The sequence below is a fragment of the Entamoeba dispar genome, genomic scaffold (assembly GCF_000209125.1).
Source record: "Entamoeba dispar SAW760 scf_1105229460813 genomic scaffold, whole genome shotgun sequence".
Taxonomy (NCBI): Eukaryota; Evosea; order Mastigamoebida; family Endamoebidae; genus Entamoeba; species Entamoeba dispar.
In genome coordinates this window covers 147,520-170,019 of record NW_001854380.1, presented here as the reverse complement: position 1 = coordinate 170,019, position 22,500 = coordinate 147,520, and the positions used below count along the sequence as shown (strand labels likewise).

The following is a 22,500-nucleotide window of genomic DNA, read 5'->3' as shown; positions in this document are numbered from 1 at the left end:
TGTATGAAATTGAATTTTTGTTGTTAAAGAAGAATATTTTTCAAAAAATAAAAAAAAAAAAGAACTAAAAAAGAATAGGAAAATAGTTTAGAAATGGAACCAGATTTAATTGAATCAAAAACAGTATTAAAAGCAGTTATTTATACAGACAAAGTAAATAAAGTAAAAATGATTAATCGAGAAAATCATATTTATGTTTGTAGTAAATCAGGAGGACCAATTTTATATTATCCAGATCCAAATAAAATTAGTAGTGGAGGAAAAAGTAAACCAAGTATTTCTATTGCTGATGGAAAAGGAAATAAAATAAATGATATAGAAATAATTGAATTAGAAAGTGGAGATAATATTTATAAAGCAGGATGGTTAGATGATTATCGAATAGTTGTTATAACAAGAAATAGATTTATTCATATTTATACAACAGATGGAAATTTAGTTGTTCTTGATGATACATATTCTAAAACAAAATTTAGACAAGGAAATCCAAAATTATTAAATGCATATATTTATGGATTAGGTATTGTATTATTACTTGGAGTAGAAGTAATTAATCCAGAAAAACAAGAACGAATTAAACGATCTATTGTTATAACAGGAATCTTTAATTTAAAAACAGATAAAATTGAATTTACAAGAAAAATGGTTCCTGAAACAAGTGAAATATTATTACATTATAATAGATTTGGAAATACATTAATTGGGATATTTTTAAATGAAAACGGTATTGCTTATATGGCAGAAAATTTATTTTTTTATTTTAAATTCCCAAATCTTAATTCTTTACCATTAAATTTCTCTAGTGAAACAAAAAAAAATCTAGAAATATTATCATATGGATTTAGTTATGATGGAAGTCAATTATTAACATTACAAAAAGATACTAAAACACAAAACTTTGAAATTAATATTTATAAATTTGAAATTATAAAAGGAATTACTGAAATAAAAGATCCAAATAATAAAGAAAAGATGATTAATGTTCCAAAAAATACTTATACATTACAATTAATATATGAATATAATTTTGATCAAACAGCACATCTTGGATCTAGTAATAGACTTTTTTGGCTTGATAATGATTTATTTGGAGTTGAAATATATCCAAATATTTTTCAAATTCATTCAATTAATACAGAAACTGATGAATATTTAATAGATACTATAGATCAAGTATATTGTATAACTCAAGAAGTTGATGGAGTTAGATTTCATTGTTTAGAAGAAATTGAAAATGAGAAAAAATATGTTAATGTAATATATTGTCCATATGATCCTGATTTAAGAAAATTAAATCAAAATTCTTCTGCTTCTTATCTTTGGCAATCATTTATTAAACCAGAAGATGCATCATTTGTAAATAAATTTTCTGAACATGTTTATGAATCAATAGAAACAGTTTGTAAAGCTGCATTATCTCTTCCACCATCTGATGAACGTCAAATTCAATTAATGAGATGTGCATCTTATGGATTAATGCTTGCATCTCCAGAAGATGCTAAGAAAGGATCTCCATTTATGCAAACAATTGTTAAATTACTTCGTTTATTACATACAATGAATAATAATGGATGTATGATGACTTATAAAGAATTTTATAATCTTGCATCTATTGAACGATGTAGAATTAAAGATCCATTACATAATCATATTAAAAAATGTTCTGAATTTTATAGACATCCAGTTCAATGTATTTTAGTATCTCTTAATCTTTTTTCTTTATGTAATGTTTGGTCAATAGAATGTGATATGTCTATTGAACCATTAGAAGAACAATGGTGTTATAGAAAAGCAAGAAGAATATCATGTGGAATTGATTCTGATATTCTAAGATTTAAACAACATATGAATCAATTATCACAACAATCATTATTAAGAGTAATTAGTGTTTGTTTAAAGAAACCACAAATAGAAATAATTTGTGAAATAGCATCAATTTCTAATATTTGTCGTGATATGATTATTCGTAATTTACCAACAAGTTTAACTCAAAAACAAAGACATATGTATTTAACATATCTTGCAAAAATATGTATTGCTTATAGTGATTCATATAGTTTTTGTTCATTACTTAATAAAGTAATGATTAATAATGATGTAATTGATTTTAATGGATTACCACAATTGAGAAGTATTCTTGAAACACCTTGTAATAGTATTATTCAAACTCTTGATGGTAATTTAGATATTCTTAAATTCTGTGCACAATTTGATACTGTTATTCAACAATCATCATTTGCTTTATTTCAAAGATGGAGTGATCAATATTTATTATTTGAATCATTATTAAATAATCAAAAAATAAATAAAGACCAATTAATGAGAATTAGTATTGCAACATCTCAATTTTCTACAGGAGTTCAATTCTTACAAAGAACTTATTTAGATGAATCTACATGGATTTGGGAAATTCATGGAGATAAGTCTTATAAAGAAATGGCTCAAAAAATTATTAAAAGTAGTGAAAATATTAGTGGAGTTACTAGTGATTCTATCTATCAACAATGTATGTCATTCTATCGAGGTTTTGAAATGGATCAAAAAGAAATAGAAAGGAATGTTAATAACTTTAAACAAACAATGGAAGTAGATGAAAAAATTATACTTCGTGCTAAAATTGCTGTAATAGAAGAAATTGGTAATAAGGATGAACAAAAGAAAAGACTTGAACAATTCCTTTCTATTAAAAAATTAGAACCTTTTGCATGTGAATTACTTGCACTAACTGCACACCATGTAGAACAATTAGATATTAGAAATAAATTCCTTAAAATGATCCAAAACTCACGTAAAAGATTAGGATTAGTTTTACAAATGCAAGATGAACCTTATGCTTTAGAACTTATTAAAGGAGAAAGAGAAAAAGATGTAATATTAGCATTATGTAGTCAATTCTTATTATTTGGTATTAAAAATGAAAATATAAGAATTACTATTTCAAAGATATTACAAGAAAATAAAATTTAATTCATTCTTTTTATTATCAATTATTTATTTATTTCTAATTCTTTCTTATTTTTTTTTATATTTAATTTGTATTCTTGTTAACTTCTATTAAAAACAAGAAATATAAATCAATTTTAATATAAATTTAATAAAATCATTTATTCTGGTAAACAATAATCTGGTGAAGTTCTATCAATAAATTGTTTAATACATCCCATATTCAACAACTCTCCTATATATGGAATTCTTCTTAAAAATGCAAGTACAACAGGAATAAAGTTACTAATAATTAATATAATTCAATATCTTTTAAATCTATTCTCTTTAATAACAATATTAAACAAACGCAAAGAGATTTAAAAATCCAAAGAACTCAATAAATAGTCCAATAAATGTAAATTTAAATAGTATTAATAAAACTCCAAGGAAGAAAAAAAATGTTGCAATTGCCCTTTTCTTTTGAAAGAAAAATGCAAATGCTTGTTGAACACCAATCACAAGGAAAATACCACAAATAAACAAAATATTCCCAAATGTAAGAAATCCTCGATCAAATAAAAATACAATTCCTAGAAATGTAAAGAAAATTCCTACACCTGTAATAACTGCCCCTATTTCTACATGTCAATAAATTGTTCATTCTATTATTCCTTTAATCAAATAAGTTAAAAATAACTAACTTTGTGTATCAGTTAACATACTTAAATGAAGATCTTTAAATTCTTATTTCTTGTTTTATTAAAAGATAATGTAATACTAGAGTATCAACATAATACCATCAATGATACGTAGTGTCATAATACAATTTAATTTATCAAAAGACATATTAAAACATTATTATTTAAAATAAAAAAATAAATGAGTTTTTAAAAGAATTTTTATAGTTTTTTTTAATAAAATAAAACTATTTTAAGGAACTGAAAAATTATAAATGACAGAAACCACAGTAACATTGAAATACAATAATGATGTTATAGATGTTATTGCTGAAAATACAAAAGGATATTTAAATTCATTTAAAGTAACTTTAAAACATGAAACAAATACATACTCTGGAGTATTAAGATTATTTGGAAAAGTAACACCACAAAGTATTACTAAAGTTTCTAAAATTATGTATTTAGGAGATTCTACAATAATTATTTTTCTGTTTCTTGATGGAAGACAAGAAGAAATTCGTTTAAGAAATGAAAATTTAATGAGTTCAAAATCAATAAAAAAATTTGCTATATATAACACTGAAGAAATAGACGAAGAAGAAAAAAAAAAGGAAAAAGTTATTAGACAACAAACAGAAAATAATGATTCTATTCCTTCTTCTTTGGAACAAGGTGATGACTTATCACAACAAAAAGTACAAGAAATAAATGAAAACAATGATTTAGATTATTTATTAAATGAATTGAATGAACTAAAAATACAAATAAACAAACTAAATAATAGTATTATTAAAAATACTTCTAGTTTAGTAGAAATAAAAGAAAGTCAAATAAAAGATAAAACAAGTACTGAAGAAATTCAAACAAAACAAAATAATAAAATTAATGAATTAGAACAAGAAATATTATTAAAATGCGATGAATTATATTTTAATGAAAAATTAGATAGTATTAATGTTAAAATTAAAGACCTCACAAACTCTATTTATCAAACAATTCAAAATAATTCACACGAATTATCTTCTTTTCAAGAAAATAAATTAGAAGAAATTCAAGTAATAAATAATAATAAAATTGAACAACAAAATAAAAATTACGAAGATTTAAGTCATCAATTATCTGAAATTCAACAACATATCTCAAGTTTAGAATATGAATTTGATGATATTCAAGAAATTTTAAAAAAACAAATAAATTCATCTCAATTAATCAATGAATTAATTAAAACTGATAAAAAGATAGAAGAAGAAAAACAAGAAGAAAAAGAAATTAATCTAACAAAACAAAACGAAAAGAAAAAAGAAGGTTGTAGTCAAAACAATCAATTTATTTTCATCTTATCAAATTTGGAAAATTTAATTGAAAAATTAAATAACGATATTTCTTCTTTTAATTGTATTGATTTTTGGGAAGGAGTTAAAAGAGAAATCATTCCTAACTATATTATTCTCGTTGATGATCAACTAATTAAATTAAATAGGGATACAATTAGATCATTATATCCTTCAATTCCAATTATTTGTGCAACTTCAAACCAAGAAGAAGAGGATCTTTCAATTCTTAAATACACATCACTTAATTCTTTGTGTTCTTCTTTAATTGAAAAAGTAACTTCTTTATAAACAAAATAATATCTTCTTTTTTTTTTAAAATAAAACTATAAAATATAATAAAATACTTTATTCTTAATAAGAAAAAAAAGGTTATTTGAAAATCTTAAAAAAACACTTATGTCTCGTCCCGTTCAACTTAAATTCGAAGATGAATATTGTGTTGGGCGCTGTGAAGATAATGAAAAAAAACCAAAAGGGGTAACTGAAGTTATCCAACAACACCGTAAAACTGATAAACTAGAACGAAAGAAAAACCATGTTTGGTCTACTGAAGAAACTTATCAATTCTATCAGGCTTTAAAAATCTTCGGAACAGATTTTGAAAAGATCCAAAAACGACTCGGTGATCATATCACACGAAGAGACGTTTCTGTAAAATTTAAACGTGAAAGTAGAGAAAATAGTGGAATGATTATGAGTGCTATGGGGGGTAAAACAAATGTAAGGTTAAGTGGAATACTTTCTCGTGTAAAAGCTACAAATAAATCTTCTTCAACAAATTTACAAACTAGCACATGCCAAGTTACACCTATTAGTTCGAAAAATGTTTCTGAACAAGAGAATACATCATCTGTTTATGAGAATGATTTTTGATTGAAACTAAGTGATTATTATACAATTTATTTCAACTACATTTTCAAATACGTAAAATTTTTAAGAAATGAAAATTTATTAAGAAAGAATTATTGTACAAAATTTAATTCAAAAATTTGTTATAAGATAAAGAATAATATTCAAGTTGATTATTGTGGTTATCATAAGAAAATAGTAAATTTAATAAAAAATAATTATATTTATAATAGTTTTAGAAAAAGGGTTTAAATAGTTTAAATAAAATTATAACTTAATAAAAATTACTAAAAACAAAAAAAGAACAAGAAATTGGATTGTCAGATTCATGCCACCCAAGGACGCTAAAGGAAAAGGAGCTGCTGCAGGAAAGAAAGGTGCTTTAACTAAACCAAAAAAATCATCAGGAGGAAAAGCTCCAAAGAAGTCATGGTCAAAGACTAAAGTTAAGGAAAAGTTAAACAACGCTGTTTTATTTGATAAAGCTACTCTTGACAAATGTACTAAGGAAGTTCCATCAATGAAAGTTATTACACCAGCTGTTGTTGCTGATAGAATGAAAATCACATGTTCCCTTGCTAAAATTCTTCTTAAAGATCTTGAAAAGAAAGAATTGATCGTTCCAGTCAAAGTTGATAATCACATTTGGATCTATACTAGATCAGCTAAACACGCTACTGCTGCCCCAACTGAAGCTGAAAAGAAACCAGCTAAGGGTTCAAAGAAACAAGTTAAAGCTTAATTTTTAGTAAATTAAAAGTGATATTTTTTATTGTTTCTAGATTTTTATTAAGAAAAGAATTATTTCGAGATTTAATGGAAGAAAGAAATAAATCAAATGATTAGTAATTTAAAATATTTTTGTGATTCTTTAAAATGATATTATCAATCATCTATTTGCATGTCAATATGGTGAATGATTTAAATTAATTATGTACCTATTTAATAATTATTCAGTGACTACACTAACAATGTTTAATATAAATAGTATAATGTATAAAGAAAGTCAATTACATAATAAATGTTATGATAATGATTTACAACAGTAGACAATGTTTTATTAAAAATGTTTTAAGTGGAAGAGAACATGTTGCACTCCTTTTTAAACCTATTAGTAATGAGTTATTTAAGTATTGTCTTGAGGCTCCAATTAGAATTAATGAGTTTGGTTATTGTAATAACCTTAATACGTTTATATTTGTATTACGTACTAATGGAGTAAGTAAGCTAACCTGACGTTGTTGTAAGAGAGGTGGAGAAGGAGATGATATAATTTTTTCTTTATACTTTGCAGAAAGTGATGAATATCTTATAGATATTGATAGCACATTTTTTATTTATTCTCATTAAATACAAATGAGCCTGAGACCAGTACAGAAATTTCATTAGTAATTAAAAATTTAACGAATGAATGTTTGTTCCAAACAAGAAGAAATTTGTTTTAAGATGTTTTAAGATAATAGAAGGGTTTGATAAGTAATTAACTTTATTTTTAAGAATAAAAAAGAAATAAAACAAACTAGATTTTTGAAGGAAAAGAAACAAAAATTACTTAAAAAAATAAAACGATATGACTACGTACAATAATCACAAAAATAATCCATTAGCCGTCTTTGGAGAACAAAAAGGATTAATGCTAACTTCAGAAAAAAATGAATACAAAGTCGATGACATTGTTGGATTTGGAACTTTTGGAATTGTTGTTGTTGCAAAAGATTCTAAAGGAGAAACAGTAGCATTAAAACGAGTTGTACAAGACCATCACTATAAAGTTTGTTATAAACACAATCTATTATTAAAGTAAAAAAAACAATTAAAAAGTAATTAAAATAGAATAGAGAATTACCTATTATGGAATTACTACATCATGTCAATGTACTAGAGTTAAAAGATTCATTTTTCTCAAAAATACCAAATAATAAAGATGATTATATTTTAAATATTGTTATGGATTATATGCCTTATAATTTATATCAAGTAATCTCTGAAAAAAAATTAGAAAATATACAAATTAAATCATTTTCATTTCAACTTATTCGGTCATTAACATATATTCATTCATTAGGAATATGTCACAGAGATATTAAACCTCAAAATGTATTAGTTGACTTAGATAACAATACTTTAAAATTATGTGATTTTGGAAGTGCAAAACAACTTGATCCTAAAGGGTCAAGTATTAGTTATATTTGTTCTCGGTATTATAGAGCACCTGAATTAATATTTGATTGTACACATTATTCTACCGCTGTTGATATATGGGCATTTGGTTGTGTTGTTGCAGAAATGGTAATGAGAAAGCCATTGTTTAGAGGTGATAATAGTACTGATCAATTAAAAAAAATTATGAAAGTATTAGGTAATCCATCAGCAGAACAAATTTATGCTATGAACAGAAATACATCTGTATTTAGAACACCTCAAGTAACTGGTGTTGGAATAGAGTCTGTATTATCTGTTTATTCATATCCTCAAGGATTAATTGAATTACTTAACACAGTCCTCAAATATAATCCATATCAAAGACCAACAGGAATTCAGTTAATGGGACATCCTTTTCATGCAGAAGCAAGGGTTGGTATTACTTTTACTGAAAATGAATTAAAAGAGGCACAATCAAAAAGAGTTCTTTTAAACTAAATTTACTGATTTTTAATTCAATTTAACTTCATTTTTTTATATGTGTGAGTTATTTAGTAAGGAATTATAAAAAACCCACAATGAGGGTGTTCATTGTATTGGTCTGGATATAATTTTGTTCTTAATATTTCCCCTTTTCTTGTTACGTCAATTTCAATTCCATTTGTTCCAGTATATTGATTAGTAATTTCTGCTATTTTTTGTAATGGTTTATCATCAGATTTTAATTTATATCCACCAAAAGCAATAATAATATCTCCTTCTTGTAAACCAGCTTTTTCTGCTGGAGAGTCAGAATCAATTCTTTTAATAATAGCTAATGGTTGGACGTCATATGTTATTTTTTCTCCTTGTTGATTAGTTTGTTCATAACGTAATGCTTCTTCATGGATTTGATATAATGATTGAGTTAATTCATCTACTAGATTCTTATAATCTGTTTTAAGACAATTAAATTCATGTTTAATCTTTCTTAGAGATATAATCATATCACCATCTGGATTTGGATATCCTTCTTCATCTACTTCTTTAAAATCTTTGATTCCAGGAGAGTTTAAATATTTTGTTAATTCCTCAAGTCGTTTTTCCATTCTTAAACGTTCTTTTTGTAATTCTTTGATGTGTTCCATCTATGTAATTTTGTTTCTGACTTTTGTTGTTTCATTTGATTCTTTTTCTTTGTTTATTTTGAAATATATAACACTATTTTAATATATAAAGAGAAAAACAAAAAAAACCTTTTGAATGATTAAAAAGGGAAAAGTTAAGAAGAGAAGAAAAACAAATTTTAGAATAAATAACAAAAATAAGAAAGATTAATGATTAGTAATTTTTGTTAAATACCAATCCCAATAACTTTGATGAGCAAGATCCAAACGATCACGTAATTCTAAAACTAATTCAATACACTTTTGAGAAGATTTAAAGATATTGACATAAGCCATCTTTGCATAAACACAGAACTGACGTTCAGTAATCATTCTTTCAACAAAAGATTCACATTCACGTTTAAATTCAATGTTTTGACTATTTTCATATAATCCAGTTAAATAAGTCCATACGGCTTCGTTGTTAGATGATTGATGTAATGATTTTTCAATAACATTAAATTCTCCTTTTAATTGATTTAAGTCATTTAATAAATTTAATGATTTGAGAGTATAAAATCTATGACTCCAAGCAGAATTATTTCTAATATCTTTTTCAATCATTTTTTGAGTATATGCTAATTCACCAACCCAGCAATTAAATTTATTACATACCCAAACTCTATGACTCCAACAATGATAATTTTTATTATCATCTTCAAGCATTTTATCAGTAAAATCCAATTCTTTAAGATAATTACCAGTTAATCCAACAAGATATTGTCTATGACCCCAAACTTGATAATTTTTACAAATACTATCACCTAAGTCTTCAATAAATTCATACTCTTTATTTATATCAAATGTTCCTTCTATTTTTTTTAATATCCTTCTTCTGTAATACCATGCACTATAATCTGCACTATTCATTTCAATCACTTTACCTGTAATTTCTAATGCCCTCTCTGACAACTCTCCTTTCGCCATTAGTGCTCGATAATATCCCATTACTTCTTTAAAAATTTTTGAATAATTAATGGAACATACTGGCGGAGTCGTACAATAAATTGGTTCAATATCAGAATATTTTGTTGGGTCAAATGTGATTTCTTCGTCTTCTTCCATTAATGAGTTGTCTTAATTAATTTTTATAGTTCTTTTATTATTTTTATAATAAAAAGATGATAGAACTAACAAATACAAATTTTATTATATTTACTATAAGATATTTCACTCTTATAGTTTTTATTCTTTTTTTTTCCCCTTTTATTGTTCAATTAAAAATCATGAAATTGAAAATATTATTGTTCTCATTTTATATAAAATAACAACCCTTTACTTTTTTAATACCTACAAAATTGTTCATTAGAATATGGGTTAACAAGTATTTTCTTTTTTTGATTAATAATCCTTTAGTATATTTTTTGTTTGAATATATTGAATAAAGTAGTTATGCTAAATAGTATTTTGTTTTTTATAACAATAACAAGGTAAATTTTGTAAATTATATTTAATTTATCATTCCAAATATTTTATTATTTAACTTAACATTTTTTGTTTAGTTTTTTTTCTTTTCATTAATAATCATTTTCCTTTTAATAAAAATATAATAATAAATTTAAAAAAAACACTGAATAAAAGCAACAAGGCTATGTAAATTGATAGTCTAAACTATCGCTCTATAAAAGTAAAGAATTAACGTCCTTACATAACAGAACATCCAATTTTTTTATAGGACTTTTTACCATTTCTTTGTTTTTTTGATGATTTCTTAGTAGTTGGTTCATGTTCTTTGAGCTTCTTTTGTTCTTCGTCCTCTTTAGTTTTTGTGTCAATAACATCTTTCATTATAATTTGATACAACTCATTGATATTTGATTTCTTTTTAGCACTTGTCTCAATAAATGAAATACCCCACAAACGAGCTAATTCTTCTGCCTGTTCTTTTGATACAGTACGTTCACTTTCTAAATCACTTTTATTACCAACTAAACAAATAGGGATGTGTTGAGTAGGGTCTTTGTCAAGAACTCGATAAATACGTTCTCTAATTTCATTAGCCTCTAAGAAAGTGGTTAATGATGTAATAGAATAAACAATTGCAAATCCATCACCACTTCTAATATATGTATCCTTTAAAGCATCAAATTCTTCTTGACCAGCAGTATCTAATATTTCTATTGGATAACTATCATCTCCAATAGTAATAGAAGTTCTAAATGAATCTTCAATAGTAGGATTATAATTATTAGCAAAGTAATGTGAAACATATTGTAGTGTAATTGCAGATTTCCCAACTGCACCAGTTCCTAGCATAACAATTCTTTTTAAACTCATATTTTATTTGAATCAATGAAATAAATGTTTCAGTTCATTGTTTTTATAGTACAAATTAATACTCAAACTTCACCCTGATTTTTTTTCCGCAATTTTTATTTTAAGTTAAAAATATCTTTTTACTTTAGTTTTATATTTTATTTTTAGTTATTTCCTAAACTTCACCTTTTTTTCTTTATCATAACAACAAAAATATTATTATATTATGTTTTTTATTTTATCTTAAATGTTTTTTTCATTATACTCCTTTTAATTAATTTCTTTTTTATTTCTCAAATATTTAGATGTTTCTTTTCTATTATCGTTTTCAAACATTAAATTAATATTAAGATGTTAGTTTAATTAAGTTAGATTTATAAATATACAAAGAAATGATGATAAGAGTTAAGCCGTTTTAATATAACTCTTTTTATATGTTATTGGAGTTAATGACAAGAGACTCTAGGTCTTTAACAACATTTTGTATAATTTCTCTGGACTTGGGGTTATTTTCCCAGCACCGCATTATCAAAGCATACTCTTCATCTTTTATATTGTATTGAGGTAAATGGTTTCCTGACTCAATAAATTCTGCTACATCCCATGCAAATTTAAAACTTTGTTTTGGAAATGGCTCTGACCAATTTAATACAGAATACATCGTCATACCAAATGAATAAATATCTGCTGGCATTTTATATTTTAGTCTATTTAATATTTCAGGTGCCATATAAGAAGGTGTTCCAACTCCTTTGGTGAATGTCATGTTTGTCATTAATAAATTTACATTTCTTGATGAACCAAAGTCAGTTAATTTAGCGTTAATAGTAATGTTATCATCCAGTGATAATACTAAAACATTGTCTGGTTTTATATCACGATGTAGCATTTCATTTTCATGTAGGTACTGAATCCCTTTTGAGGCGTCTAATAAGATTTTCAATCTTAAATGATGTGATACAAAGTTGTGACTCTTCTTCTCAATTAAATCACGAAGAGATCCATAATCTGCATATTCTGTTACTAAACAAATTTTATTTGGAATGAATATTGCACCATAAAAATGAACGATATAATCACTTCTAAATTTGTCCAACATAGTAGCTTCTTTTTCAAACTCAATCAATGCTTTTTCAGTACTTTGTGATTCTTTTATTTTTTTTATAGCAACAATACGTCCTCTATAAGTCCCTTTAAAGACGACCCCAAATGATCCTTCTCCTATTTTCTTTTCTTGAATTAATTCATCATAATCTAATCTTGTACTAATTTCTGTTTCCGTTCTAATAATAATACTACTAAGAGTTTCAATTCCTTCTTTCATATCAAAGCTAAGAATAGACAATTTGTCTTCTATCCTTGTTGTGCAATATGGTGTAATAAAAATTTCAAACTCACACGCATACCCTCCATCAAGTACAACCAGTGGTGGTTGAATCTCCAATAGGTACTTGTCATTTGATTCTTTTAAAGTGGTTTGAATTTTAATTTTATTATTTCCATTATTACCAATACAAACCAAATCTCTTGATTCCTTACCTACTGGAAGTACTTCATTATCAAGATCAAATCGAATAATACTTTTATTTGTTACTATTGATGGTTTTTCATTAATAAGAGAGAATTTTAAATTACTATATTTCATCTTAAAAATACATACAGTTTTGCATTCAACTTTTGAATTGTGTTTTCTTCTTGATATTTCAATACACGATAATCCAATTAATTGGGTCATGATGATAATAATTAATAATACTAAAATGCACGACACAGCAAACACTGTAATTATACCTGTCATTGATTTTTCTTCACATTTTAACCTATTATCACTCAATTTATATCTTCTAGAACATAAAACACAATGCTCATTCTCTTCCTGTAAACAGTTTGATACATTGGTGTAATAAGTACATGAGAATATTTTGCTTTCTGATGACCTGATAAATCCTTCTTTACATGATGTACATGAATCATCTCCACTTTCTTTGCATGTTTTACATCCTATCCCACATTTTTTACATCTTCCATTAGAAAGATATGTACCTTCTTCACATTCTGTACAACCTTCCACTGTAATATTTGTACAATGAGTTAAACTAATTGTTGATTCACACCAAAGCATATCAGGAGTCTTGAAATATCCAGTAAAACATGAAGTACAGAAATCAGGTTTTACACAACGACATCCTTCTGGACATACATCACACATTAATGAAGAATTTCTATAATATCCTTCTTTGCACTCTAAACAACTTTGAGTATTACCTATAATAAATCTATTACAATTTCCTGATGATGAAACACAATCACCATTACTTAAATAATATCCTGGTTTACAAGAACTACATTGATTTAATGATGTACAAGAACTACACTCTTCTTTACATGCTCTACATGTTGTAGTAGTAGAATCAAGATAATACCCAGTTTGACAACGAACACATCCAATTTCATTTCTTACCATGCAACTATTTTCTATTTCTGTTTTAATATTACTTTTCAATCCTACTGGATAATAACAAAGTCCATTTGTGACACTACCGTCACACTTAATACATTGGTTGTTCTTTTTAACAAATGACCTAACACATTTTTCACAATCAGTTCCAACTTGTTTAGCACAGTTAGGTACTACAGTTTCAATACATTCACCAGTATCACTTAAATAATAATTTTCACCACATATTTTACAAGTTGTTAAATTAACATCAACTCTTTCACATATATCAACCCCATTGACTGTTCTTAATTTACAAGTTTGGTTGGTTTTGTATCTTTTTGTAGTGTCACATGAAATACAAGTATTTGCACTTCCTTCACATTCCAAACATTCTTCACTACAAGGAGAACAAATACCTCCTTCAATATAATAATGAGATTCGCATTCAACACATTCATTTCCAATGTATTTCTTACAATTTGGTATTGATGAAACGCATTGAACTGAATCTGAGTATCTATTTAAATAATAATATTTATCTGAACATTTAAGAGGATATACTTTCTCTTTATAAATTCTACAAAAAGAAGTGCTACCAACTTCAAATTCATTAAGACACGATTTGATCTCTTTTGAAGAGACATCTTGGTAAAAACCTTCTTTAGTAAAACAAACTTCTCTATTACATTGAACATAATTTGATAATTCAATGCAACTATTAGAATTTAATAAATACCCGTCTTTACAAAGGATACACTCTTCATCATTTAATCGTTGTTTACTTTTATCACATGTTTCAGCTGGTGTATTGATATGTGAACATTTTGGTTTGTCTGTTATTAGAGAGTTACAGTTTTCACCACATGTAATATCAATATTTTCTGTTGTTGTCGTATCACACTCTTTTTGAACACAAGAACCCTGATAAAGTATATAAGAGTCTTCACAAGAAATGCACTTACTACTAGAAACACATTTCATACAATGTGATGAACATGAACCACAAAGATGAGAAGATGGGTCAAGGTAATACCTGTCTTTACATGCACCACACTTTTCTGATGTTGGATCACAAATTTCACAACCAATATTATTCTCACATTTAACACACTTGGTCTGGTCACTAGCTAAGTTAAATCCTATTTGACATTTTAGGCAAACTCCACTTTTAGCAGAACAACTTTGACAATTTGAATCAAGAGTAGAACACTCTTTACAAATACCATTTTCAGGATAACAATTATTAATACAGGTAGTACATGTTCCATCAGAAGTATTACAATCATCTCCACAATTTTTTGAAGAACAAGATAAACACTCCCCCTCATTTGGATAATATCCGTCTTCACAGACTAAACATTTATTTGAATCAGTAGAACATGTTTTACAATTTTCTTTATTTGAACACTCAATACATGAATCTCTATCTAAATAGTATCCTGGTAAACATGACGAACACTCTCCAGTCATTGAATTACATAATTTACATGCTTTTAAGGAACAAGATAAACACTCCCCTTCGTTTAGATAATATCCGTCTTCACAAACTAAACACTCACTTGAATTAGTAGAACAAGTTTGACAATTTGATTTATTGGAACAAGGAATGCAAGAATTATCTTTAAGATAGTAATTAGGAAAACAAGAGTTACAAGTTAAAATTGAAGCTGAGGAACATATTTTGCAGTAATCCAAGCACTGTGCACAGGAACCTTCGTTATCTAAAGTAAAACCATCATCACATAAAGTACAAATATTTCTTTCACATTTAATACAATTTAAATCACAAGATCCGTAGGTATGACTCATTAGTATTAATAAAATAGAAATAAGGCACATTATAAAACAGAGAAAAAGAAGTAGATTTTTAAGATGTAGAATACTTCTATTATTAAATTATCAGAAGTTATTAGTAATTCAACATGCTCTTAAACAAATTTTATGGATAAATCAAAAAACAATAATTTCTTTCATATACTTATTAATAATAATGTATTCCTTTAAACAATAAAACTTTTATTTTCTAATTTTTAGAATTATTTTTTATTAAAATTAAATTAAAAAAAATAATAATAATTAAAGTATTTGTGGATGATTTGTTTCATTTGTTTCATCTTTTAAAGGTAGAGTTTCTGGATTTTGTATATCAATCAGTTTTTCTTCAGTAGAGGGTTGTGCACTTTGAATAATCTCTTGTGATTTGGGTTCATCTTGTATTGGTGAAAGTATTTCAATATCACCATTTTCAATGTCTATATCTCGTTTAATTAATTTGCATAACGTATCAAGATATGAAGCAATGTCATCATTTCCCCAATTTTTAAATAGCCTTTTTCTATTCATTTGACCCATAATGAATATATGAGCATCTGATGATTTAGTTCTAAAATGAACATTTAGTCTTCTCCAATTTAATGTATTTAATTGTTTTATAATTCGATCATAAACTACACAACCATCAATTCTTTCTTCAAAGATTTCACCTCTTTCATCTTGTAATTGATAGTGTTTATTACATCCACTTATTAAGTCATTGTATTGATTAGGAAAATCAAAACCATCCAATAAGAACTGGTCTTTGAGAAATTCTCGATCATAAGGAATTGCTCTATCAATTGAAGATGATACATAAGGTACTTGAAAAGAAAATCTTATATTTTGGACTAACGTAAGATGTTTGAATTCTTTTAATGGAGCAATAATATCATTTTCAACTATTCTTAATAACAGTGGATATTCTTTTAAACACGTTGGATCATATGGTGGAAATGGTCGGTCTTGGAGTTGTAATTCACTCATTGTTAAACCTTCAAAAACAACATCTGATATAACCCTATACATACTATCAAAACTTCCATTATTCAATGGTTTTTGAACTCCAAGATGAGGAGTTTCTAATGTCATGAAACTAAATGGAATCCAATTTAAATTATTAAAGATACCACGTTTAAATAAAATAGGTATTGCAAATCGAAGATATAACCCACCAAGAGAATGACCAATAAAATGAATTCTATACTTTTCATCTCCTCTCTTCTGTTGACTTCTTTTTAAATACCCACATATTTCATTTGCTATACGCAAACCACCAACTTCAATACCATCTAATGTTTTTACCCTTTCACTATTACTTTTACAATATTTCTAAATCTGTAAATTTTTATTGTCACTTATTATTATAATAACAACCCCTTATTTTTAACACAAACCATGATATAATTTGTTTGTAACTCATTTTTTAATGCATTAGCAAATGGTGCCCAATGTTCTTTTGGATTAATGGACAGTGCTAATAATCCATGAACAAAAAAGAAATAGTCTATAGTTGGTTTTTTTTGTTCAGTATAAGTGTCTTTAGAAATGGTTTCTTTGTCAGACATTGTAAACTATTATTACAGTTTTTCTGATAAGATCTCATTAATAGTTTGATATTTATAACATTATTTATTTTTGTTAAAATGAAATAATAAAGAAATGGGGAAAGAAAAATAAAAAACACCGGGAGATTTTGGAATGAAAAAGAAAAAGAGACAAAGAATAAATAGATGGGGTGATAATAATGAGAACTTTAATTTAAACAATTATGGTGTTTAGAATCACCATGAATATAGGCACATTTCTTAAAAACATGTTTCTTGCTTGGTTATGCGTAATAGGTATTTGTTTGTTAAGTTATTTGACATAAGACTTTAAATAAGGAATAATAAAATAGTATTAACATTAACTGGGTTATTACACTTTGTTAACAACAAACCTGAGTCATTTAAGGTTGATGGATTACAAACAAATCCAACACTTGCAGTTGTATTAGTTGCAATTGTTTTATTAGTATGTGGATTAGTTACTGTATTAATTTCAGGATTTGGAATTGTACGTTCAATTCCATTTATTACATTAATATTAGAAAATGGAGTTGTATGTTCAATATGGTTTATTATTATGTCTTGTTTAACTTTCTTTATGACTGGGGTTTTTGGATTAGTAACAAGTATTTTATCATTTATAACATCATCAACTTTTATTATTATTGTTGTTTTGTGTAAGTTTAGGAATGTGAATAATCATCCACAACATACGGAAGCTAATTAATCTTATAAAATATTATAGTATTTAAACTAATCTTTAAAAACGAATAGAATTGCATTAATATAATCCTTAAAATGAATTATAAATTATATAACCATATTTTAATAATATTTAATGGAAAAGAAATGAATTAGAATTCATTTTCTATTATTTTGAATCTGGTTTCAAACATGATTTAATTAATTTTACCCATTTTTTGTGATTATTAATGAATGTAATTGAATAGTAATGTTTTTCATTCAATGAAATATTAATTACAGTTCCTTTCATAGTTTCAGTAACAAAACATTCAAGTAATGGTATAACAATTTCTGCTTTGGCTTGTCCTTTCTCTTTAAATAACATCATTGTTTTGCTTTTTAATACAACCCATCTTTTATATACTTTCTTTCCTTCTTCGATTTCTGCTTCTCCTTGTCTTAAGATATCTATAAGCGTTAATACTACTGAATTTTCTTTTGTCGATTCAAATAACCTTGAAACAGAAATGTCTCTATCATTTAAAGAGCCTTGTAACATTTTACTTTCAAATTTTAACCTTTTTAGTCGTTCAGTTTCTCCATCTTTATAAAGTTTATTTATTTCTGTTTTAATTGGTCTAAAGACTATGTCATAATTCTCTATCATAAATTTGACTGTTTTAGTTAACTTTTCTATATCAAGTGATGTATTATCACAAGGATAAATATTAGGAGAAATTACTTTGGACAAATTTTCAGCATTCATCAAATTTTCATTAGAATTATCTGCAATTAATTTTAAACCCTGAACAGTCTCTCAATAAATGCTAAATATGATTTGTCCAAAGTTTGTAAAATACTTTGAATATTACTAACACCTTCAGTAATTTGTAATTTTAATGGAAGTTTATTTGGTAATCCAGCGCAATATTTCTTTATGGTATTAGCAAGAAGAAGAGTATCTCCTCTATTATCATCAATATCTCCACCAGCATCAATCTTGTAAATTAATCCATCCAATTCTATTACATTAGAACTTAATCTCATAATGCCTTCTGTTGATGGAGCAGTGAGTTCTAATGCATCAAATATATGATGAAGTACTTTTGGCATAAGTCTAGTTTCATCTTCATGAAGTTGAGTTGCTAACTTTATGTCAACTCCAAAGATTTTTTTGTTTTTATAAAAATATCCAATTTGAGACAGTTCATTAGTAAATTTATGTGCGATATCTAATTTATTAAAGAAAAGATCAAGATCCCGTAATTTTTTTCCTCGAGTTGCAAATATAATCTTCACAGTTTTTTGTTTTTCATTAATTTCAAATTTTTCTATATTTTTTGTTTCATATTGTTCTACAAATACTTGTTCATGTTCTTTGTTTGATTTTGTAAACATTAAAGTATCACTGAATAAAAACATTACACCTTCGGTTTTATTGAGGGAACATGGAATAGAAGAAAAAAATCGACGATATGGTGGTTGTTTTGGTGGAACTCCACTAATCTTATTCATCTCCATAGCTGTTGCAAAGTTTGTTTCTGCTAACTCACAATGACCAGATAACCTAGTAAATACATAAATTAAAGTTTCTAGATCTTCGATATTATTGGTAAATTCACTTTTCATTCTTGTAAAGATTGGAACATATTGAGACAACTGAATAAATGGTGTTCGTAACAATTCTCCTAATGGAGGAATCTTGTTTGATGTTGCAATTTCTTCAACAAAATTCTTAAATTGGTGTGAATTTAAGCATTGATGAAATCGAGAAAATGCTTTACCAAATTTAGAACAATGATTATGATACACTTGATATATTTGTGCTACTCGTGATGAATATACAGAAAGGAAAGTTTCAAGAGTGCAACGAGATAATTTACGTAAAATCCCAGAGTGTAATCTTCTGATTAATTCTATCCCACTAAAAATCAAATTAACATCATCAATAGAAAATCCCGATAAAGCTAAATTTGGATCAAATAGAATCTTTTTTGCATAAATTTGTATTAAATAATTCATACTTTCAAGATACATTGACTCAGCTTGGAACATATGAAAACAATTTGGACTATTATTCATCCAATCAGGAGGTTTTATAGTTTCATCATCATCACTACTTTCATCAATTACTGTATTAAATTTCTCAATACCTTGATTAAATTGATTTTGATAATTAATATATGTATCTGGAGATTTTTTTATAAAGTTATGATATTTAGAACACGAACCCATCATAAGATTCATAAAAGTGACATACATTTCATTATATAATTTTCTAAGTTGATCACCTTCTTTAATTGTTTTAATTGTAATTTCTTCTTTTTGTTCTTGAAGTTGAGCAGCTTTTTTAACATCAGGTTTAGTTTGAGAATTCATTTGTTTAACTTTTTCAATGATTTTATTATATTCTTTAAATAATTTATCATATTCTATTCTATTTTTAATATAATCTTTTGTATTTTCTAAAAATAATTTCCACTTTTGCATTATTTCAATTAACTTTTCATTTCTATCTGACATTTCATAACTAATTAAAGACGTTGTTATTCCTGTAGCTGTCATACATGATGTAAATTCTTCTCTATGATCTCCTTTTTTATTTGTTAAATTTTGCATTAAATTTTTAATAATTTCAGTGTGTTGGTGGTGTTCGTTTAGAGTATCAGAGAATCTGGTTAATGAAGGAATAAGTTTTATTCCTTCATTTGCATGTTCTCTTCCAATTTTAATATCATTGAATAATTGTTCTATTTCTGTGTTATTAAAAGAAATAATATCTGCTGGTGTCATAGTTTTTCTACTCTTTTGTCTCTTTTCAGTTTTTGTTGTATCGTCAAAAGTATCTAATCCTTTTGATTTAACAATAACCTTATGATGAATAGTCTTAGACATATATAACTTTCTTCTTTTTAGTTTCTTCTTAGATTTTTAAGTTTTCCGTAAAAATAATCATTTTTTTTTAATCAATTAAAATTCCGAATTATCTTCGTCATTTGTAATTACAAATTTTACATTGTGTTTTCTATAAGTAAATTCTATAAATATGTTGTGGGATATATAACAATTAAAAAATAAAACAAAATAAAAAGAACTAAAAAATAAAAAATAAGAAGATAACATGGAAGTAGATAATAGAATGAAAGCATACTTAGTACTTCAAGGAAATTTGTTAATTGATGAGTCTGCTAGATTGGTTAATAGAAATTTAGAAGGAGAAATCAAACAAGTAAGTATTATTAAATTATTTGGATTATTATTTGAGCATTGTAAATATGAGAAGTCGTATTATGCGTTATTGTCATTTATACCAAGATCACCTCTGAATTCATACAATTCATTTGTTAAAGAATTTGATGGATTAAAAAATAAACTAGGAGATTTGTATACTGATGATTCTCCATTGGTTCAATGTGTAACAAACATTTCAAGAATTATTACTTTGAGAAAAAAGTTAATTGAAATATTACCAAAGATACCAAAATCAATTGATTATTTTGAACAAGTTAATATTCAACAAAGTGAAGTCTATAATTCCCTTTTTTCTAGAACTACAGAATATGAACAAAAGAGAGTTGAAGAGATTGATGATATGCAAAATATTTGTCTTGTTCCATTAAAGAGAAATGTGTTAAATGAACTAGAGTTATTAAGAAACTTAGTTCAAAGTAGTGTTTTTCTTCAAAAGAGAGAATATAAAGAACTTGGAAAATTGTATGAAAGTTGTACGAAAATATTATTAGATTGGAAAGATTTAGTCTTAAGTGAATTAGAAGGATGTAATGATTTAATTCCTGTTGCAATTAAAACATTTAATGAATATCCTTTTTTTAAAATGATTCGAAATTGGATTAATGCTCTTGGTGATTTGGCTAATATTCTTGGTAATTTCCATGTACAATCAAATTATTTCCATTCTATTATTGAAGACTACTTAAAAGATGGTATCATGTTTATGTATTTTCAAAAAACTGAAATTATCCAACCTATTCTTTGTGTACCAACACAAGCCTATATTGTATATGGAGACCTTGTACTCGACTATCTTACTCATCACCTTTCAATTGAAGAAAAACTCTTTTATAAAGGACCTGATCATTCATTTAATGACAATAATATTGCTTTTTATATTTATATAAAGAAAGAAGAAGTATTTGTAATTGTTGTCCAGTCAAATAAATCTATAGAGAAAGACGATTCAGTCTTCAATTTCCTTGATGAGTTAATGAATGACATGTTTTGCTTTAAGTCTATTTTTAATTAACTTGTTTATTTTTGATTAAGTCTTTTTGAAGATTAAATTATTCTTTAATTGACTTGTTTTCTTTTCGTTCAAAATTATTTTAATAATAAAATAGTTAATTAAGTATTATAGAACTTGTGTCTATTGTTCCTGGCTCAGGGGAGATTAATCCCATCCCCGAGTTTTCATCATGTAGTTCCACCACATATGTTTGGTTGTGATAGAATCAGTGTTCCATGACATCCATCATGTTTTTAATTACATGGTTTTTAATTTCTTTTATGATATTAATTTCAATTTTTAATTATTTAATTAATTTAATACTTTCTATATTTACTAATCAATTTATAGAGATTACCACTGCAATTATTTTAACATCTTCTAATTTCTCTATTTTAATTAACCTATTTTTTAATTCCTTATACATATTTCTTTTCTTC

General features: G+C 25.9%; 15 protein-coding genes across 15 annotated transcripts, besides 23 other annotated features; 7 read left to right on the top strand and 8 right to left on the bottom strand.

Moving 5' to 3' along the window:
- The first annotated feature begins 42 nt into the window (after positions 1-42).
- Positions 43-83: a microsatellite.
- Positions 84-93: 10 nt separating this feature from the next.
- On the top strand, positions 94-2,967 carry EDI_044830 (uncharacterized protein; the record flags this gene model as incomplete). Its single annotated transcript, XM_001737784.1, has 1 exon — positions 94-2,967. One exon carries the CDS (start codon positions 94-96, stop codon positions 2,965-2,967), a length of 2,874 nt encoding a protein of 957 aa, XP_001737836.1.
- Positions 743-767: a sequence feature (AT_rich).
- Positions 902-933: a sequence feature (AT_rich).
- Positions 2,264-2,310: a sequence feature (AT_rich).
- Positions 2,968-2,971: 4 nt separating the features above from the next.
- Positions 2,972-3,046: a microsatellite.
- Positions 3,047-3,065: 19 nt separating this feature from the next.
- Positions 3,066-3,109: a sequence feature (AT_rich).
- EDI_044820 (vesicle transport protein GOT1B, putative) lies at positions 3,105-3,645 on the bottom strand (the record flags this gene model as incomplete). Its single annotated transcript, XM_001737783.1, has 3 exons — positions 3,105-3,228; positions 3,293-3,563; positions 3,627-3,645. 3 exons carry the CDS (start codon positions 3,643-3,645, stop codon positions 3,105-3,107), a joined length of 414 nt encoding a protein of 137 aa, XP_001737835.1.
- A 124-nt stretch (positions 3,646-3,769) lies between these two features.
- Positions 3,770-3,859: a sequence feature (AT_rich).
- Positions 3,860-3,877: 18 nt separating this feature from the next.
- EDI_044810 (spindle assembly checkpoint component MAD1, putative) lies at positions 3,878-5,227 on the top strand (the record flags this gene model as incomplete). Its single annotated transcript, XM_001737782.1, has 1 exon — positions 3,878-5,227. One exon carries the CDS (start codon positions 3,878-3,880, stop codon positions 5,225-5,227), a length of 1,350 nt encoding a protein of 449 aa, XP_001737834.1.
- Positions 4,419-4,506: a microsatellite.
- Positions 4,838-4,909: a microsatellite.
- Positions 5,221-5,306: a sequence feature (AT_rich).
- Positions 5,307-5,335: 29 nt separating this feature from the next.
- Positions 5,336-5,812, top strand: EDI_044800 (uncharacterized protein; the record flags this gene model as incomplete). The annotated part of the gene is made up of 1 exon (XM_001737781.1): positions 5,336-5,812. The coding sequence occupies one exon, from the start codon at positions 5,336-5,338 to the stop codon at positions 5,810-5,812; it is 477 nt and encodes a 158-aa protein (XP_001737833.1).
- A 175-nt stretch (positions 5,813-5,987) lies between these two features.
- Positions 5,988-6,090: a sequence feature (AT_rich).
- Positions 6,091-6,116: 26 nt separating this feature from the next.
- EDI_044790 (40S ribosomal protein S25, putative) lies at positions 6,117-6,530 on the top strand (the record flags this gene model as incomplete). The annotated part of the gene is made up of 1 exon (XM_001737780.1): positions 6,117-6,530. The coding sequence occupies one exon, from the start codon at positions 6,117-6,119 to the stop codon at positions 6,528-6,530; it is 414 nt and encodes a 137-aa protein (XP_001737832.1).
- An 828-nt stretch (positions 6,531-7,358) lies between these two features.
- Positions 7,359-8,428, top strand: EDI_044780 (uncharacterized protein; the record flags this gene model as incomplete). The annotated part of the gene is made up of 2 exons (XM_001737779.1): positions 7,359-7,559; positions 7,622-8,428. The coding sequence occupies 2 exons, from the start codon at positions 7,359-7,361 to the stop codon at positions 8,426-8,428; spliced, it is 1,008 nt and encodes a 335-aa protein (XP_001737831.1).
- Positions 7,579-7,620: a sequence feature (AT_rich).
- A 53-nt stretch (positions 8,429-8,481) lies between the features above and the next one.
- EDI_044770 (26S proteasome non-ATPase regulatory subunit, putative) lies at positions 8,482-9,057 on the bottom strand (the record flags this gene model as incomplete). Its single annotated transcript, XM_001737778.1, has 1 exon — positions 8,482-9,057. The coding sequence occupies one exon, from the start codon at positions 9,055-9,057 to the stop codon at positions 8,482-8,484; it is 576 nt and encodes a 191-aa protein (XP_001737830.1).
- A 186-nt stretch (positions 9,058-9,243) lies between these two features.
- On the bottom strand, positions 9,244-10,140 carry EDI_044760 (protein farnesyltransferase/geranylgeranyltransferase type-1 subunit alpha, putative; the record flags this gene model as incomplete). Its single annotated transcript, XM_001737777.1, has 1 exon — positions 9,244-10,140. One exon carries the CDS (start codon positions 10,138-10,140, stop codon positions 9,244-9,246), a length of 897 nt encoding a protein of 298 aa, XP_001737829.1.
- A 12-nt stretch (positions 10,141-10,152) lies between these two features.
- Positions 10,153-10,195: a sequence feature (AT_rich).
- Positions 10,196-10,506: 311 nt separating this feature from the next.
- Positions 10,507-10,643: a sequence feature (AT_rich).
- A 76-nt stretch (positions 10,644-10,719) lies between these two features.
- EDI_044750 (uncharacterized protein) lies at positions 10,720-11,352 on the bottom strand (the record flags this gene model as incomplete). The annotated part of the gene is made up of 1 exon (XM_001737776.1): positions 10,720-11,352. One exon carries the CDS (start codon positions 11,350-11,352, stop codon positions 10,720-10,722), a length of 633 nt encoding a protein of 210 aa, XP_001737828.1.
- Positions 11,353-11,443: 91 nt separating this feature from the next.
- Positions 11,444-11,625: a microsatellite.
- A 136-nt stretch (positions 11,626-11,761) lies between these two features.
- On the bottom strand, positions 11,762-15,610 carry EDI_044740 (protein serine/threonine kinase, putative; the record flags this gene model as incomplete). The annotated part of the gene is made up of 1 exon (XM_001737775.1): positions 11,762-15,610. One exon carries the CDS (start codon positions 15,608-15,610, stop codon positions 11,762-11,764), a length of 3,849 nt encoding a protein of 1,282 aa, XP_001737827.1.
- Positions 14,290-14,310: a sequence feature (AT_rich).
- A 167-nt stretch (positions 15,611-15,777) lies between the features above and the next one.
- Positions 15,778-15,852: a sequence feature (AT_rich).
- Positions 15,848-17,151, bottom strand: EDI_044730 (uncharacterized protein; the record flags this gene model as incomplete). Its single annotated transcript, XM_001737774.1, has 2 exons — positions 15,848-16,915; positions 16,981-17,151. 2 exons carry the CDS (start codon positions 17,149-17,151, stop codon positions 15,848-15,850), a joined length of 1,239 nt encoding a protein of 412 aa, XP_001737826.1.
- A 48-nt stretch (positions 17,152-17,199) lies between these two features.
- Positions 17,200-17,242: a sequence feature (AT_rich).
- A 157-nt stretch (positions 17,243-17,399) lies between these two features.
- EDI_044720 (uncharacterized protein) lies at positions 17,400-17,860 on the top strand (the record flags this gene model as incomplete). Its single annotated transcript, XM_001737773.1, has 2 exons — positions 17,400-17,433; positions 17,484-17,860. 2 exons carry the CDS (start codon positions 17,400-17,402, stop codon positions 17,858-17,860), a joined length of 411 nt encoding a protein of 136 aa, XP_001737825.1.
- Positions 17,861-17,926: 66 nt separating this feature from the next.
- Positions 17,927-17,973: a sequence feature (AT_rich).
- A 31-nt stretch (positions 17,974-18,004) lies between these two features.
- EDI_044710 (uncharacterized protein) lies at positions 18,005-18,583 on the bottom strand (the record flags this gene model as incomplete). The annotated part of the gene is made up of 1 exon (XM_001737772.1): positions 18,005-18,583. The coding sequence occupies one exon, from the start codon at positions 18,581-18,583 to the stop codon at positions 18,005-18,007; it is 579 nt and encodes a 192-aa protein (XP_001737824.1).
- Positions 18,584-18,615: 32 nt separating this feature from the next.
- On the bottom strand, positions 18,616-20,712 carry EDI_044700 (uncharacterized protein; the record flags this gene model as incomplete). The annotated part of the gene is made up of 1 exon (XM_001737771.1): positions 18,616-20,712. One exon carries the CDS (start codon positions 20,710-20,712, stop codon positions 18,616-18,618), a length of 2,097 nt encoding a protein of 698 aa, XP_001737823.1.
- Positions 20,216-20,295: a sequence feature (AT_rich).
- Positions 20,713-20,760: 48 nt separating the features above from the next.
- Positions 20,761-20,795: a sequence feature (AT_rich).
- A 93-nt stretch (positions 20,796-20,888) lies between these two features.
- Positions 20,889-20,962: a microsatellite.
- On the top strand, positions 20,939-22,081 carry EDI_044690 (uncharacterized protein; the record flags this gene model as incomplete). Its single annotated transcript, XM_001737770.1, has 1 exon — positions 20,939-22,081. The coding sequence occupies one exon, from the start codon at positions 20,939-20,941 to the stop codon at positions 22,079-22,081; it is 1,143 nt and encodes a 380-aa protein (XP_001737822.1).
- An 87-nt stretch (positions 22,082-22,168) lies between these two features.
- Positions 22,169-22,500: part of a repeat region that runs on past the window's edge.